This window comes from Frieseomelitta varia, unplaced genomic scaffold (genome assembly GCF_011392965.1).
Source record: "Frieseomelitta varia isolate USP_RPSP 00005682 unplaced genomic scaffold, Fvar_1.2 scaffold_347, whole genome shotgun sequence".
NCBI lineage: Eukaryota > Metazoa > Arthropoda > Insecta > Hymenoptera > Apidae > Frieseomelitta > Frieseomelitta varia.
This window is the reverse complement of record NW_025110087.1, coordinates 182,468-199,008: the sequence shown is the minus strand read 5'-3', so window position 1 is coordinate 199,008 and position 16,541 is coordinate 182,468. Positions and strand designations below refer to the sequence as shown.

The 16,541-nt window shown below is 34.9% G+C and overlaps 2 protein-coding genes across 2 annotated transcripts; one reads left to right on the top strand and one right to left on the bottom strand.

Annotated features, from left to right (window-relative positions):
- The first annotated feature begins 545 nt into the window (after positions 1–545).
- LOC122530593 (muscarinic acetylcholine receptor DM1) lies at positions 546–11,646 on the top strand. The gene is made up of 5 exons (XM_043657684.1): positions 546–1,214; positions 2,587–2,866; positions 3,099–3,225; positions 3,597–3,914; positions 4,555–11,646. The coding sequence occupies exons 1-5, from the start codon at positions 746–748 to the stop codon at positions 5,077–5,079; spliced, it is 1,719 nt and encodes a 572-aa protein (XP_043513619.1). The 5' UTR covers positions 546–745; the 3' UTR covers positions 5,080–11,646.
- Positions 11,647–12,199: 553 nt separating this feature from the next.
- On the bottom strand, positions 12,200–16,423 carry LOC122530592 (sorting nexin-14-like). Its single transcript, XM_043657683.1, has 9 exons — positions 16,167–16,423; positions 15,605–15,848; positions 15,049–15,438; positions 14,601–14,913; positions 14,346–14,501; positions 14,107–14,231; positions 13,962–14,023; positions 12,848–13,692; positions 12,200–12,772 (listed from the first exon to the last, which is right to left on the bottom strand). The coding sequence occupies exons 1-9, from the start codon at positions 16,280–16,282 to the stop codon at positions 12,366–12,368; spliced, it is 2,658 nt and encodes an 885-aa protein (XP_043513618.1). The 5' UTR covers positions 16,283–16,423; the 3' UTR covers positions 12,200–12,365.
- Positions 16,424–16,541: the final 118 nt, after the last annotated feature.

The following is a 16,541-nucleotide window of genomic DNA, read 5'->3' as shown; positions in this document are numbered from 1 at the left end:
AGGAGAGAGAGAGAGAGAAAAAAAAAGAAGAGAAAGGAAGGAAATACGAGCACAAAAGAAGGGAAAGAAAAATAAGTTAAATGCCGGAGCGGAGTCTGACAGGGAGGGACAACCTCAAAAGAATTCTAAACGATAAAACTAGCTGGTAAAAATAAGGAAATTTTATATTTAAAATATAAATTGCTTTATAATAGGAGAACAAAGGATTTAAATTAAAAGAAGAAGAAAAAAAAAGAAGTAAGAGAAACGAAAAAAAGCGTAAGAGAAGAGAAAGACACCGTTAATTTAACACAGAGGAAGAACACAGGTGATTTTAAAGTTTTAGAACACACGCACGTACACACGCGCGCGCGCGCACACACACATACATACACACACATACGCATAAACTTAAAATAACTGAAAGCTGAAGAAGGTCAGCGAAAAATAGAAAAAAACAGTAGAAGAAGAAGAAGAAGAAGAAGAAAAAGAAGAAGAAAGAGGGAGTTAAATTTGTATTTGAAAGAAAGAAAGAAAAAAACATGAGAAATATAGGCTAGAGGAGAAAAAAAAAAAAAACATACGTAACACAAAGAGAAGAGAAGAGAAGAAGAAATAAAATAGGAAGGGAAATTTATTTAAGAAAAACAACAATAATAGTACTGATTAAAAAAAAAAAAAAAAAAAATAGAAAGAAAAGCTCTGAAAAGAATTACCAAAAGAACGCACAAAAAGTATTTTTCGGCAATAGCGGAACTCTTCAGACATGAATGTGACATCGGAGGTGGACATTTTCAAGAACGACAGCTACAACGTGAGCAACGGTCTCGATTGCGGCGGTGAATTGCACTCGTACAGGGTATGGGAGCGCGTGGTGATCGTGATAATCGCCGTAGTCCTCAGCCTGACCACCGTGATCGGTAACATAATGGTGATGGTGTCGTTCAAGATCGACAAACAGCTGCAGACGATCTCAAACTACTTCCTGTTCAGCCTGGCGGTGGCTGATTTCGCGATCGGTCTAATTTCCATGCCTCTGTTCACGGTATACACCGTGCTCGGCTACTGGCCCCTCGGCCCTTACATTTGCGACACGTGGCTGGCGTTGGATTACTTGGCGAGCAACGCGTCGGTGCTGAACCTCCTTATAATCAGCTTCGACAGATACTTCTCCGTTACGAGGCCCCTCACGTACCGCGCCAAGAGAACCACCTCCAAGGCAGCCATCATGATCGGTACGTCGAATCCGAATGTCTCCATATTATAATTACTTGCTTCTTTCTCACGCTATACCGTAATCATCAATTTAATCAGTTATTCAGGTAACGTTGACGTGGAAATAAATAGCCGTAAGTGTGTTTACACGAGGGACGTACGCGGACGTGTCTACGATAAGGAAAATCGAATTACTCGCAGTTTAAACACGTTGATGACGTAACCTGGTAGCTGCGTCACTGCCTATAGGTCTTCATTTGACATTTCGCAATCGGACACATCCCCGGAGGACGCGCCTCTCCCTTTCTCTGTTTTTCTTTGTTTCACAATAACGGCGCTATCGACGAACGGAGAAGTCGTTTTTACGCGAGTTCTTGACGAGTTGCGAACAGAGACGAGGAAATCAACCTACTTTTATCTATTCAATAATGCATATGCACAAAAGCTTCTTGCAAGAGGACACCGGTGGGAACCGATATTGGATGTCGATTTTGATGAAACTTGTACATACAGTTCGTGGAAAAACATTTAACGTGTAATTTCTTTCTCTTTTCTTTTTTTTTTTCTGCTCACATGAAAGTGACAGGCATAGAAAGGAAGAAGTTCGAGTTTGTTTGTTTGAAATATTTGAAAATATTTTGAGAAAAAAATAATTATTAAGAAAAATAATTTATTAAGCTTGGAAGAATAATTTGTGCATTATATATTATATGTATATTCCGGTATCGGAATTTTATTACTGACGCTTTTGTCTGCGAAACGATTTAATTCGAAATTTGGTTTAATAATAGTTTAAATATTCAGGATCCCAAAAAAATGCATAATTTGTATTAGGAACTTTCTCTACTTTTAGAAATTCGTAAAAATTGAGATTATATATCGTGAGGTACGATATTTAGATACTCAGGCAGTCTGAGACTCTCTCACAGCGGGCGTAAAAATAGCGAACACGTTTGCGAGAATTTATGGTGTTTCAAGAGATCACATTGTACTTACCCTTTATTTCTCATTTCTCAAACTGTCACAATTTATGCTGTAGTTACCGGCGTTCCCATTCGTCGCACCTCGCTGCGTGAGATACGTACATGTGTTTTAAGGCCATAGTATGCAAACGTAGTTCACACGTTCACGTACTTTGATCTAACACTCTTATCTTAATGTCCGCGGTCTAGCAATAATATTAAAACAGAGGAGATTAAACACTTCTTAATTAATTAGAAATGAATTAGTCACGTTCACGCGTTCACGTATTTTAATCTAACGCTTTTACCTTAATGCCCGCGGTCTAACAATATTATTAAAATAGAGAGATTAAGTACTTCTTGATTAGTTAGAAATAAAAGGGAAAAATTGAACAAAAAGGAATAAAAAAAATTATGTAATGTGTTTCAGCATGTGCCTGGGGGATTTCGCTGCTTCTATGGCCACCGTGGATTTATGCCTGGCCGTACATCGAGGGCACCCGAACGGTGCCCATTAACGCCTGCTACATTCAATTCATCGAGACGAATCATTACATCACGTTTGGTACCGCGATCGCTGCGTTTTACATGCCCGTCACTGTGATGATCATTCTTTACTGGCGGATATGGAAGGAGACGAAGAAACGGCAGAAGGATCTCCCGTATCTGCAAGCTGGAAAACAGGACGCCAGTAAGAGGAGTAACTCCAGGTGAATTGCTTCACGACATTTTCTTTCGCGACTTTAATTAAAATGCTAAATAAAAGCGGCACAGAACCAACAGCGAAACAAATAAGGAATCCACGCACATGTAATATACTGTGAATTATGTGTATACTTCCTCTTTATACACTTTGATCTTGTAATTAGTTTGAGCTAATTACGAAAGAACAAAGCTTGAATCGACGTTGATTGAATTGTGTTTCTCTTTGTTCGCTATTAGCGACGAAGCGTTGGACATGGAAGATTGTAGAAGACCTAGGAGCGAGTCGAGCACAGGAGTCGAAGATGCGAACGCGACACACATCGCAGTCTCTTATCTGGAGAAACATTATCCTCAATACAGAACGGTGAATATCAACTGTTTCAATAGAATCTAAATTAGACTATTCGCTGAGGCTCTCAAACTTTACTAAACTGGTAAGAACTGGTGCATCAACTTCTTTCCATTACTAATTCCCTGGAAATGTTTTTTTGATACTTTAGTCTTTGATAATTAATAGCAATATTTTATCAACTGTTTCAATAGAATCCAAACTAGACTATTCATTGAGACTCTCAAACTTTATTAAACTGGTAAGAACTGGTGCATCAAGTTCATTCCATTTCTAATTTCTCTGATTCACTGAGAAGTTTCTTGATACTTTAATCATTGATAATTTCATCCAGTGTGTTAATAGCAATATTTTATTAATAGTACGTTCTTCGTATAAACTTGTAGAAACATAGACCATTTTCATGGATGTGGCTGAAGATGTGGTGCGTTGCATGGTGGCACAGCGGTCGCGAGGATGACGACGAGGAGGAGGACATAGAAGGTGCTGAAAGTAGTCGCACAGGACACGGTTACGACGAGGCTATAACGCCGTTGTCAGTGGAAACCCCTCTCACCGGCACGGTCTCACGATCTGCCTCTCTGAGCGGGATCCATCCTACCACGTTGACCGTTGAGAAAACCATCAGTATAGCTGATAACCACGATTACAAAAAGACTAAGAAAGTCGGGGAACTGTCGACGAAAAGTGTCTCCAGCGATTCTGTATGTTATTGACGTTCCTGGAAGATTTTGCATGCAACCGGTGTCTCGCACTGATTTCCTAATCTTTTCCACCAATTATTCTTTTTACCTTCTTGTGAAAAGAAGTTATATTATAGAGATGATTAAAAAATTCAATTTTTCTGTTGCTGTTGTGAATTTTTTTCATTGGCACGTGTAAGCCACTGTATGCAAGTACATGAACACATTTTCTTATTTTAAATAGCAAACATTTTCAGTTTGTAATTTTACTTTGTTCTCACTGGTTAAGCAAGCCTTATGTTTCTGTCTTCTCAAGCTTCGCATCTTTGTACGTTTATCATTGTAAACTCTCTGCGTTGATCTCTCTCAATAGAATATCGAGAATAGAATTATATATACAGGGTAGGCCAAAAGTTTCTTCCCACTTATTTTTTTCTTAATAAGACATCAAAATACAAGAGGAAAAAAAACTAACTTTATTGATTTTAGATTAAATTTAAGTTCAAATATGATTTTTTCATTATGTTGACCGCCAAAGCGTTCGCAAATTTGTGCTTTTCTTTTTAAAGTAGAAAGTGACTTTTGGTTCAGTCTGTATATATATATATATATATATACATGTGTATGAAATGTACGATAATGTTCCAATGTTGCAACTTAGGTGTACACAATTCTGATCCGGCTTCCGACACGTGACACCGGCGGCGTGGGAAAATACACGGAGGGGCCGAGCATAAAAATGTATCACGAGGAGACGGTGAGCCCGTCGTTGATCACCAGGAGGCCGTCTCACATGCCCGACATAAGGATCCCCCTGAATACGAAGAACATCCCGAAAGTGTTGGCGAGCAAACCGGCTGCGAACAAAACCGCGAACAAGAAGAAGAAGAAGCTGCAGGAGAAGAAGGCCGATCGAAAGGCGGCGAAAACGTTGTCGGCCATTTTGCTGGCGTTCATCATCACCTGGACACCGTACAACATTCTCGTTCTAATTAAATCCATCACAGCCTGCTCCTGGTACATACCGCAGGAGCTATGGGACTTTTTCTATTACCTTTGTTACATCAACAGTACTGTGAATCCAATGTGTTACGCCCTGTGCAACGCGGCGTTCCGACGAACATACGTGAGGATCCTCAAGTGCAAGTGGCATAACAGGAACAGAGCCGCGATCGACAGAGGATGATATCAGTAGAAACGCCCGGCGTGCAACGTTCTGCGCGTTCAGGGGCGTGCTATCTTCTCTATCATTTTCTCTCTTCTCCTTTTAAATCATTCCTCCAAACGTGCTTGCCGATGATAAGGAAACTGAGTTGCTTTCGTGAGTCGTGACTTGACAGAGTTGGCTGAAATTATATATATATGTATATTCGAATGACACGTAAATGTGAATACAAACTCATTCGCCACTAACCTTGAGTAGATAAGTTATTCGAGGCAAAAACAAAGATTTAGTTATATAATTACATCGTAGAACGGAGTAAAAATTATTTCGATTGCATTGGATATGAAATCAATTGTTGACTATATTGGCTTTTACGGTGGATTTTATTTCTGAGAATTTATTGCTTTTTAGTAGGTCAATAAACTTACTCGAACAATTGTCTGGGATAATTCGAAATAACGTCTGGCTCTGTCTGTTTATTTCTATGTGTTGAGCATTCTTAATTATAAAGTATCTCGCTTTTGCTAATCGACGAGGAAATCAGACAAATGTGTTGTTCTGTTAACTTTTATATTTTCGTTATAAAAATCGTACTTGTTTTAAAAGCGAATTACTTTTTTCTTTATAGGCAAGTAATACGTGAGATTAGTAAAAGAAATTTTCAGCAAATTTTCAAAACGATCTAAAAAACAACATATGTTTGTAGAAAGATTTAAAATTCAAGCAAGTTAAAAACTCGAAGATTTCATTTCATAATTCTAGGTGTTAGATTAGGGGAAACACAGGGTGTTTACAACTCGACTTGATAAATTTTATAAGGTACATTTTGTACGCGATATTTCACATGTGTAATCACCATTGCACTAGGTTTTTCAATTTACAATTTATGTTTCCTGCATAAAAATAATAATTGACGTAGAAATTTCTATATTGAAAAAACACTGGAGGAGAAAGCAAGATGTATGATTTTTAATTGTACGATATATATACATATATATAGAAGTGATAATAATTACCAAGAGATTGGAATAATTTATTAGTGAGAGAGGGAAGGAATTCTCTTTTGATTTTTGAAGTCGAAACTTGGAATGATCTCAGATGTTCGCGGTTAAACAGCTCAGATTTCCGCGTTTGAGGCAATGCAACGTGAATACTGCCATGAAAAAAAAAAAAAAAAAATCTTTATAAATATATTTCTGAACCGTACAAAAGGAAAGACAAGGAGGGTGTTAGATAACCGGCACGTGCGCGACAGTGCCAAAATTTGTGACTTGATTTCAGCGGCGATCGGAGACAGTGATCCTGCCGCGGATCGAGTTCTTTTCTATTGTTTGTGAAATGAGATCAGTTTCTGCAAACATGAAACGTTGCGTGAAATGACGCTTGGAAATCTGTTGAAAACCTGTAGTCACCAAGAGTAAAACCAAACATCAAAAACTGTTAATTTGTTAAACACCGAATCAAAATTAATGCTTGATTTTTGGAAATTTATTAAAAGCCTTGATTGATTGCGAGATTGGCTCGGTTTTCAGGATTGTCGTCGCTGAATATGCAGATGTAACGTGTTCGGGGAACTGACTGAATTTCATGAACCTCCTACACACACACAAAGCTATACCGCACAAAAAAACGAAATCTATTTGAATCCTAAGGAAAAAAAAAAAACGTTAATAAACAAGCATTTTCTCGTGCGTTTTATTCGAGAAACACACAACGCACTCGATGTACATTTTAAATAGTAGTCCAGTTGTAAATGAGTGTTTTAAGTGTAATTAGTCATGAAGAACCAAAAAAAAAAAAAAAAAGAAAAAGAAAAAAAAACAAGCGCTATTATACATAGAGAGTGTATGTCATAACTATAATGGCAACAAAGTGGATATAAAGGAATATAAGAAAAAAAGAAAAAAATAATAATAATAAAGCGCTGCATCGATTCTTTCATGTTAAGAAGGAAAAAACGTTCTAACACTTTCGTATTAAATAACATTCTAATCACACGTGCCAAACGAAGCTTTAAGATATCAATAGTATAGGGCGGTAATTTAATAAATGTATCCTTTCAAAGGTATACTTGTATTAAATCTACAAATAAGGACTTAAGGATTTGCTGTCGTTTTTTTTTTTTTTTTTTTTTTTTTTTTTTTATTATGAACGTTTACTGTAAAATTTTTTCTTTACGAAAGAACGTTACACGGTTTTCTACAGTTGTGTGTACAGTACTTCTCGGATAAATGGATACAACAATGATTTTCTATACGATGGTACAGATCTTGATAGTGTCACTAGTCATTTTTAACAATTGACATATTACTTTGTTACTGTTTACTGTTCTAAGAGTAGTTTATGGGTTATTCGGAGGCTATATTGATCTATTGATCTGATCAGTTCTGTAAAATTGAATTTTCTTTACAATCAAAGGCGAAAAAAGGTGAATTTGATTTCTGAGAGATTCGCTTATTACATATAGTGAGTATTAATAATGGATGACTGAGATTTTTAAACTCAAATTGTTACACGCGACAATTTACTGAGATTCTCTTAATTTTTTTCTAATATTTTCTTTGAGAAAATCTCAGTAATATTTTGATAACTACACGTGAATTAATAGACAGAAAATGATAGAAATGATCTACATGTGGACACTTATCCGGGGACTATTGTAACTTGGTCATTCTACGTCAGATTTATATATTATAATGAAGACTAAATCGGCTTTTCAAATAATCCACGTCTAAGTAAAATAAATTTATAATTTCTAACTTGATGAAAGGTAAAAATTAACTTTTTTTCTTATTAAATGTGTAGCAGATAAATCGAGTTCCCAAAACTAAATTAATAATGCAGCAATTCAACAGTAAACTATTCACATTATTGATGTAATACTAATAACAATGTTGGATGTTTGAATATAGTTATTGTAAAAGTTCATTATTTATATAATCTTGAATTGTCGTTGAATTCTGCTTAGGAACATAAGTACAAAGTAATTCATTTCTCTGAGACGAGTCTTTGTCAAGGTATTCTGTGATCTTTATTGAAACTACCTTTTTTACACACACATATATATATATATTTTATATTTAATATTTATTTGTATACAGTTTATCACTCTATATATTGGCGGACAACTCTGTTCCTTTTTTTTTCTTTTTTTTTTTTTTTTGCAGAATATTGTTACGTTAATTTATTTGTTACGCTTAATATTTCTGTATGCCCGTTTAAAATAGGATTTCAGTATTTGTCGTCGTTTATTTTCATGCGGTCACTTTTTACAACCAATTCATTTACACTGTTGTAATAACACAATAAAATATAATTCATATTTGAATGTGAAATATTATCAACATGATACAGGACGTTTCAAAACTACAGGTTGACCAAGCAGAGAGTTTACATAACGATGAAAGAAGTTCAGTTTTATTTTTTATTTTATTTTAGTAAAAGAAATTGCAAACTTTTGTAGCCTGCCAATCGGTTCCCCCGTGAAATTTGTCTCTCCGTTCATTAATATTGTTAATTAGTTGTGCATCATATTTAATTTTATTGCATTAACATATATTAATGCAATAATTCCACGTTGATTACTGCTTCCACTTTCCAAGCCTCTAATTTTGAAACAACCTGTATAAAATCTGATTATAAAATTCGAAAACCCACAAAGGATATTGCTCGAGCCAAAAAGGAACCATGTTATTTCACTTTGTGAAATGTCTATAAATTTCAGAGCCCCTCGTTGTTAAAAATTTTGAAATTTCTGCCGGAAGATTAAAAATCAATTTGTGTGCTAAAGTCGACTGATCAAGCCTCGTTGATACTGCCATTTAAAGTTCTAAAACTCTAGATTTTAATAAGTCACGAATTCCTTTTTAAAGTAATCTCTTTCGTTTGATGTATTATAAAAAATAAAAAAAAAAAATAAAAAAACAATCGTCTTCTACATTGAATGAAAATTACTAATAAAAGGAAAGCCGATTCCGTTTACATCAACATTCGACTACAATTTGTTTAAGTTGTGGTATAATTTCCAACCTAATATACTAAAACTAAAGAAACATGAAAAAAAAAAAAGAGAAATCGAAAGTATACATTTATTAATTAAGCACACGGTCAACTTGACAGCAGTCGCGAATCATTTTAAGGAGCGTGTTTCGTAATTACTCTAGAAACGATGAGCAATCACATAATTCATATGTACCTTATATTTATCTCTCAGAGTTGGGCAAAATTTCATTCGAACAGAAATCTCTTTGCGTTAACATTATGTTGCAGATAAACTGTTTCTAAAATCTAAGTACTGAATACGTTTCCAAATTTTTTTCAATTCAATTGTCTTTTCTCTCGGTGAACTTTTCTTTCAAATGTTTCATTTTCGAACGATCTTATCGCTCATTGATGATTGAAGTTAGATAAGTTCAGTGAAATAAAAGATGTTGTTGCTCGAATAATTTTTCAGTCGAGAGAAATTTAAATGAATCGAGAAGATGATAGACATTCGAATAAAGAAATGATTCGAGTGATACTCAACTCTGCTTAGAACCGTGTATTATAATTGTAAATACGTGCACATGCGAGAAACGCAGTTCGATGTTTAATGTTAAAAGAAGAGCCGGCGACGGGGGGGGGGGGGGGGGGGGGGGGGAGTTGAGAAGTGAGGAGCTGCTACGTGTACAGAGACCTCCCAAGTAACTCACGTTCCTTAACACGACTGTTGCAAAGTTCTCCTAGTTAATGTAAAACGTCGTCGATATAAATTGCGAGATTCGTGCGGATGGTGAATTGCTGCGCAAAATAGTGCGAGCCAATTTTCATACGCACACATCTGTGTAAATAAGGAACGATCAACTTACATTACCAGTTCAGTTGCATTTATTTCCTAATAGAACAGCGATTTTTGCTAGAGTATTTGTGAGATATTTATTTTTTTAAATACGAATTATATTTATTGAACGAATTCGATTGTCGATATATTGAACAGACCGCAAATTGCAAATTATGTTGATACTGATATTGGAAACTTGATTTATTTGTTTTAATTTTAATTTTTCTACTACGTTTTTATTTTTACTCCGAACCTTTTTATCTAATCTTTATCTTTCATCTGGCGATTAATTTATTTTAATTGTTTCTTTAGGTAATATAGTGATTAATTGGCGATGTAATCCAGTGACACTAATTTTTTATTTATTTATTTATCTGCTTCTCTTTATTTATTTATCTTAATTTGTCTTGGACGACTCGTGTTGTCGTTATGACATTGATGTAACATCGTTTATAATCATTTCGCAATTTTTTTGCGCAGTAGCCTCGAGTACCTAACGAAAGAAAAGAAAAAAAGAAAAGAAAGGAAGAGAAATTTGCCAAGTAAGAAAACCTACGCACATAAACATGATTATAACATTCATATATACATATACGTATATATAATATACATATATATATATAAAATATACGATATAGAAGGGAAGATGTACCGTAAGGTGTGCCAATTTTTTAATTTTTACATCGGTTCGAGCGTCAAACGGGAAAAAAAAAAAAGAAAAATGTATATTTGTTGTACGTTTCCTCTAGGAGAAGAATGAAAAAAAAAAAAGAAAAAGAAAAAGAAAAAGTGAAAATGTAACGAAGGGAGGGGAACGTGTCCGAAGCCTCCGCTCTACTTTCGTCGATATCCGATTCAAGTTTTGGACACGCACAACTGGAAATTTTTTCACCAGTTTCGTGGACCTCGCGCGCGAATGAATTCTCGAATCAAACTCGATATTATTCGTGCGCTATTTCGAATTTTCGCGGAGAGACGGAAAGGGTGAGATCAAAGAAATCAAATTTCAAGCTTGGAAAAACTCGAAGACGAAGTAACAGTAATAATAATAATAATCGTTAGAAAAAAAAAAAAAAAGAAGATATTTCATCAAACTGCGGACGTGTTCAATTTTTTCACTGTACAACCGAACGATTTGCAACTCCTCGACTCGGATGTTACCCCCCGATTTCAAATACTGTTTAATTACTATTTCATTGGATACGATACGCATACCTTACCGAGCACCTCTTTTGCGTAGAGCCGTGTGTATTACTTGTAGGACGGTAGAGAAATTTGTATTTTCGCTCTCGACACGAGTAACAACATAATTCATATATATCCTATTCTATATAAAGACGGACGATATATAAATATCCTCGGGAAAATATTTTCTTACCACTTCTCTCAAAACTCTCAATTTCCATTTTTCGGCGATTTTTGTCCATTTCTTCTCGATAGGTATGTAGGTTTCGTGGCTCGGACTTTTGTCGAATAGCTTTTTCAATTGCAATAATTCGCGATAATCGGTGGTCGTTGATTTTTCAAAATTCATTGTGTCGTTGTTAACGAGGTGTGTAATATCATTTCTTTTGTCCACAAGTTTAGAGAAGCAGAAGCATGTAAGCTGCAAAAGAAGAGAGAGAGAGAGAGAGAGAGAGAGAGAGAGAGAGAAAGGAAAAAAAAACTTGTACGTAGTAGAGCACAGAGTAAAAAAGAAGAAGAAAAAGAATTGTGTCGAACCGTTTCAAAATGACGATGTCTTCGCATAAGCGTGTTATCGAAATAACGAGAAATGGTGTGCGACTTTTTTTAACCATTATTGTAAACACCAATATACTCGATCTATGTTTATATACGTGTTTTATATTAACAAAGAGTACATAAGGCGACAAAGCAAAAAAGAAAAAAAGAAAAAAAAGAAAAAAAAATCGTTGGAAAAAAGACGTATAAAAACTGGAAAAAAGAACGTATAGGGAAAACTGTATGTAACGATACCAGTAGGATCTGGATAAAATATACCATACTATCTGTAACGAACAAACGTTTTGTTTTTGAAATTGATTCACTGATTGATTGATCTTTCTATTTCTGCCCAGTTACAGGTCCTTAGGAAAATATTTACTAAGTTATTGAGTACTGACTCAGAGAGGAGATGAAGAGTTGAAAAAGCACGTAGCATGCCTTAAAAAACCAGTTTTTATTTGGATTTTTAAATATGCATTTATTCTACGTATAATTTGCTTGATTAAAAAGAGTATTTCAGTCTAAAGATTGAAGTATTTCAGTAAAAAGATTTTTTCTTTTAAGGAGTACAGCTAGACAAAAATTAGAAACAGATCATTACTTAAGAACATTACATATATTTACAGTATAATAATTTCATTAAAAAACTACTTATTGCTATTGTACATACAAATTGTCATATATACCTTACATTTTTTTTTTTAATCACGTTTGCACGACTAGTTAAGTAACGTTATAACCTTTGTAAGTTCGCGATAAAAATTTAAACGGTGAGTTCTGGAAATATATTTATCAAAATCTGATCCAGAAGAACGTACGCCAGATGCTTGTTAAGGGGTGCGTTTTGTAACGAGTCCAGAATGGAATCCATTATTTCAGTCCATGGTTTGTAAAATCCCATTAACCAACAAGGTAATAAACCGTACAGTCCAGTTTTTGCTGTTTCATAGTAATTTCGACGATTCGCTTGAGCAGGCAAGTCTTTCTTCTCGCCTAAAACTCTTGTGTGCAGAAGTCTCACCACGTTTGCTGCACGACCACCGCTTAGAAGTTTCGCCAAAGCGTTGTAAAGCAGAACGTTGACGTATGGATCAACTTTTGCGCGTGATGACGAGGCGAACATCCATAGAATTCGAGAAATCACCAATGGAACTTTCAGTAATCTCACTACTGCAACAGCATAGAAGTAATGTATCAGAATATTAGAATATAGATTCTCCCGATCTGGATTAATTTTAAATTTACCAGCATCCACTATGCAGAACGAGGCGCCTTTAACGTGAGATCGTTCCAATGAAGGGGAAGGCAAAGTTTTGAAGTTAAGATCCAAGTCAAGATTGTTGCCGAATGCTCCAAATAAAAAATCACGGCGTCCTTTTCTCCCCGTTTCTTGGACATTTGAACCGTCGCTCGACGGTTCAACTCCAATGTCAGTGTAATCATTCTTAATGTTAGTCGAAGACAAAAACACTGCCATAAATTTATCTAAATTTTGTCCTTTCTCCTTCCGTAATTTATACGCCATACTTTGATACAATATGCCAATATCTGGCGTACTATAATTGGTGAAATAAGGTTTCAAATTTGGCATGGTTAAGAAGTTGTACAATAATTCGCTGCTTCTGAGCACTGGTTTCGACAGTAATTTTTCCAAAAAGTCCTCATATCTTTGTCTATTAATGGCGCAAGATGAGTGAGGATTTTTCCTCGATGGTAATGGCGAGTCGCTCAATTCTTTGTCACCGTGAAACTCTGCCAATCGTGTTCGTAAGATATAGAAATCTTGATCACGGCGCAACACAGTCCAGGACTTCCCCTCGGCAATGTTGTTGACAGCAATGACGTATAATGTTTGATTATCTCCGGTTTCGATGTGCGGAATGCTAACTCGCCATGTTGTTAAATCTCTGTGGAAACTGTCATCAGAATATTTGATCTCGTTGTAAGAACGAGAAGGGTAATCTATCTCTTCGCCTTGGTACATGTCCTGATAGGGCATCCCATCAATCGTGGATAATCTCAGAACGCTGTCAATCTTTGGAAAATGATTTCCAAGCTTTGAAGTTGCATTTGCGGATCCACTGGTAACACTTTAAATAGAAAAATAATTATATTTTAAAGTATACGAAAATTTAAGAAAAAGAAAGATTATAAATATATATGTACTTGTGAAAAATTCAAAGATACACAGATGCATGTAGTATGCAAAAATGTACATTGAGAATTACAATGGTGTAATTCAGTCCATTCTTTATATTTATTTTTTTTTTTTAAGTTAGAAAAATGTATCGCAATATATTTAAAAATTAAAACACCGACTTGCACGATTTCCGATCTATAAATGTAAAAAAAAAATTACCTCAATCGTGGAGATTGTTTAACTCGACTTGGGTCTGGCTGTCCGCATAATAAATCATACAACTGTAAAGCGAAATAAACGAAAGATTATTATGATTACTTGTTCAAACAGAAAATAAAGAGCAATTGTCCTTCAATTTTCTCACTTGATAACTATGATGGAAAGGTGGTAGGCAAGTAGATTCTAACAAAGCATGTGCTTCTTGATGTGCTTCGTAAAATGGTCGTGAAGTTCTCATCTCCTGAATTTTCTTTGAACCTCTTTCTAAAACTAAAAACGGACGTTGTTTTGAACACAGTCTAAATTGAAAATTTAAATTTACAATATATACTTATATAAAATATAGAAATTTGCAAGTCGATTTCTAAAACGAAATATATTTACTTTGCCGTATACCCATCGATATGTCTTCCGGTAAATGTAGATATTCTGGACCGTCAGGATCCAAGTACGTTGCATACATGTTTTGAATATCCGTGTACAAAGTATTCTCCGCGTTCGAACTCATTTCTGGGTTTAACATACGTTTACTTAGATCATCTGAAAAAGAAAGAATTTTCATAAGTTTTCTTTCATAAAGAAATTCTAACCAATACCAATATTTTTGTTTAATATAGTGCATACAAAATATACATTTACCAATGTCTAAACAGAATTGAAAGAGATTCATGGGACCAGTCTCTTTAATGTGTTGCATAAACATGTACAATAACCGAGGATCGTTCAAAATTTCGTCCAACGAAGGTTTCAGGCGATTCTGCGTGATTTTTGACATCGTAGGGATCGTTACCCAGTATTGCAACATCGGTACGTTAACCGTGTCTACTTGACTGGACACTGAACCATCACGATGAGTCGACAATACTACTAGTGCATTTATATTATCCGGATCAGCAATCGCGTCTATTGCTGGCAGCAAGATCCAGTTAGCCAAAATTTCTCTGAGTATGACCTGAAAATAGAATGAACGAACCAATGAATCTTGAATATGCGAGAAACAAGCTTGAAGAAACAAGCTCTTTCAATATACGTGTATCATAAACATGAAAAAGTCAAGAAAAGAAAATTGATATCTTTTTAAACTAACTTTGTTGTTAGTAGACACATGAATAGCCGGTAATAAATACGGTACAATCGCTGTTACAGCTCCTCTCAGATAATTCAATTCCGCCTTACGTGAGTAACTCGCCGGATGTATCTGACGACCAAAATGATCGATCAATTGATTTCCAAAGCAGGATGTGTCAGATATGTCTCTCATTTTAGCGCTGAATGTTTTCCAATCTTGAGCATGCTGCAGGACCAAAGGTATCAAGTGACAGAATATGACGTTGGGCACGTCTGTACGAAACAGTCTGACTGCAATGTCTTTCGTTGCAGTAGCTGCGGCCAAACGAAGCTGTTGTACAAAAGCTTCGTTCGCTGAAAAGTCCGAATACCATGCGCAAACATATTTCTGTAATAAATCCTCTAGAAGCTGTGGAAATGAATTTTACATCCATCAATTATGTATCTTTTTTTCCTTTGGTATTTTTGTTCTATTGCAAATCATTGCATTAATGCTTACTATTAATTAAATAGGAATTTTGTTCATGAATATCCACAAGAAAATGCAAGACTCAAATGAGTTTTGTTTGGTTTACCTGTTCTAATGCATGATCAAGATCCTTTGGTATCTTCACCTTGGTCGAATGTGGTAACAATTTGTGCCTCTTGCAGTTATTTTTACTGCAAACGCCGCACGGATCCTTAATCTCATAGGTTGGATTAAATGTGTCGCTTAGTGCATTTAAATTCACAAGTGCTACACCGATATACTCCAATATAACAAGCCCATAAAAAACACTTGTTATGTACAGACCACATATGACAAGTACCCAGAAGAAGCTGAAATTCATTAATCAATCATGTTATTATGTTCTTTAACTTTTTGTCTGATACAATCTTTATAATTTTTGCTTAATTAACATTTGCTTTTTATGTCAACTTTATATAAAATATAATGTACTAAATCTAAATTTCAAAGTAAACTGAATAAATATCAAAAATTTATTTTATAACGAAAAAATTATATATATATTTTTTCTTTTTTTTTGGTGGAAAAAATAAAGCCATAACCTTGTAACAAAATATCGAAGATGCGAATAATTAAAATTGGATATATATTTCAAAATGTGTTAAAATGCAAATGTTTGAATTGCTTACCTTTCGAATACGATCGAAATAAATGCAGTTATTGTAATAATTGTTAAGGGAATTACAATGTTACATGCGTTAAATACCGTTTTACAAAAGTCTTTAAAGGCAGACACAAGTGCCATGATCTTGTTAAAAATTCCGTTTCCTCGAATTATGGTGGAACATGGTTAATACGGAAAAAAAGAACATTTCGAACATGAATGAACTACAATCTGTGACAGATGCTTTATGACGAAATGCGTGACAATAACATTCGATCTATATATAGTATAGTATAGCTATACGAAATTACGAATATCAAATGGATAATAAAGCAGCGAATGTTAACATCAGTAAATCATTTAAAGAGTAATTTTAAAGTCATTTAAAAGTAATCAGAAT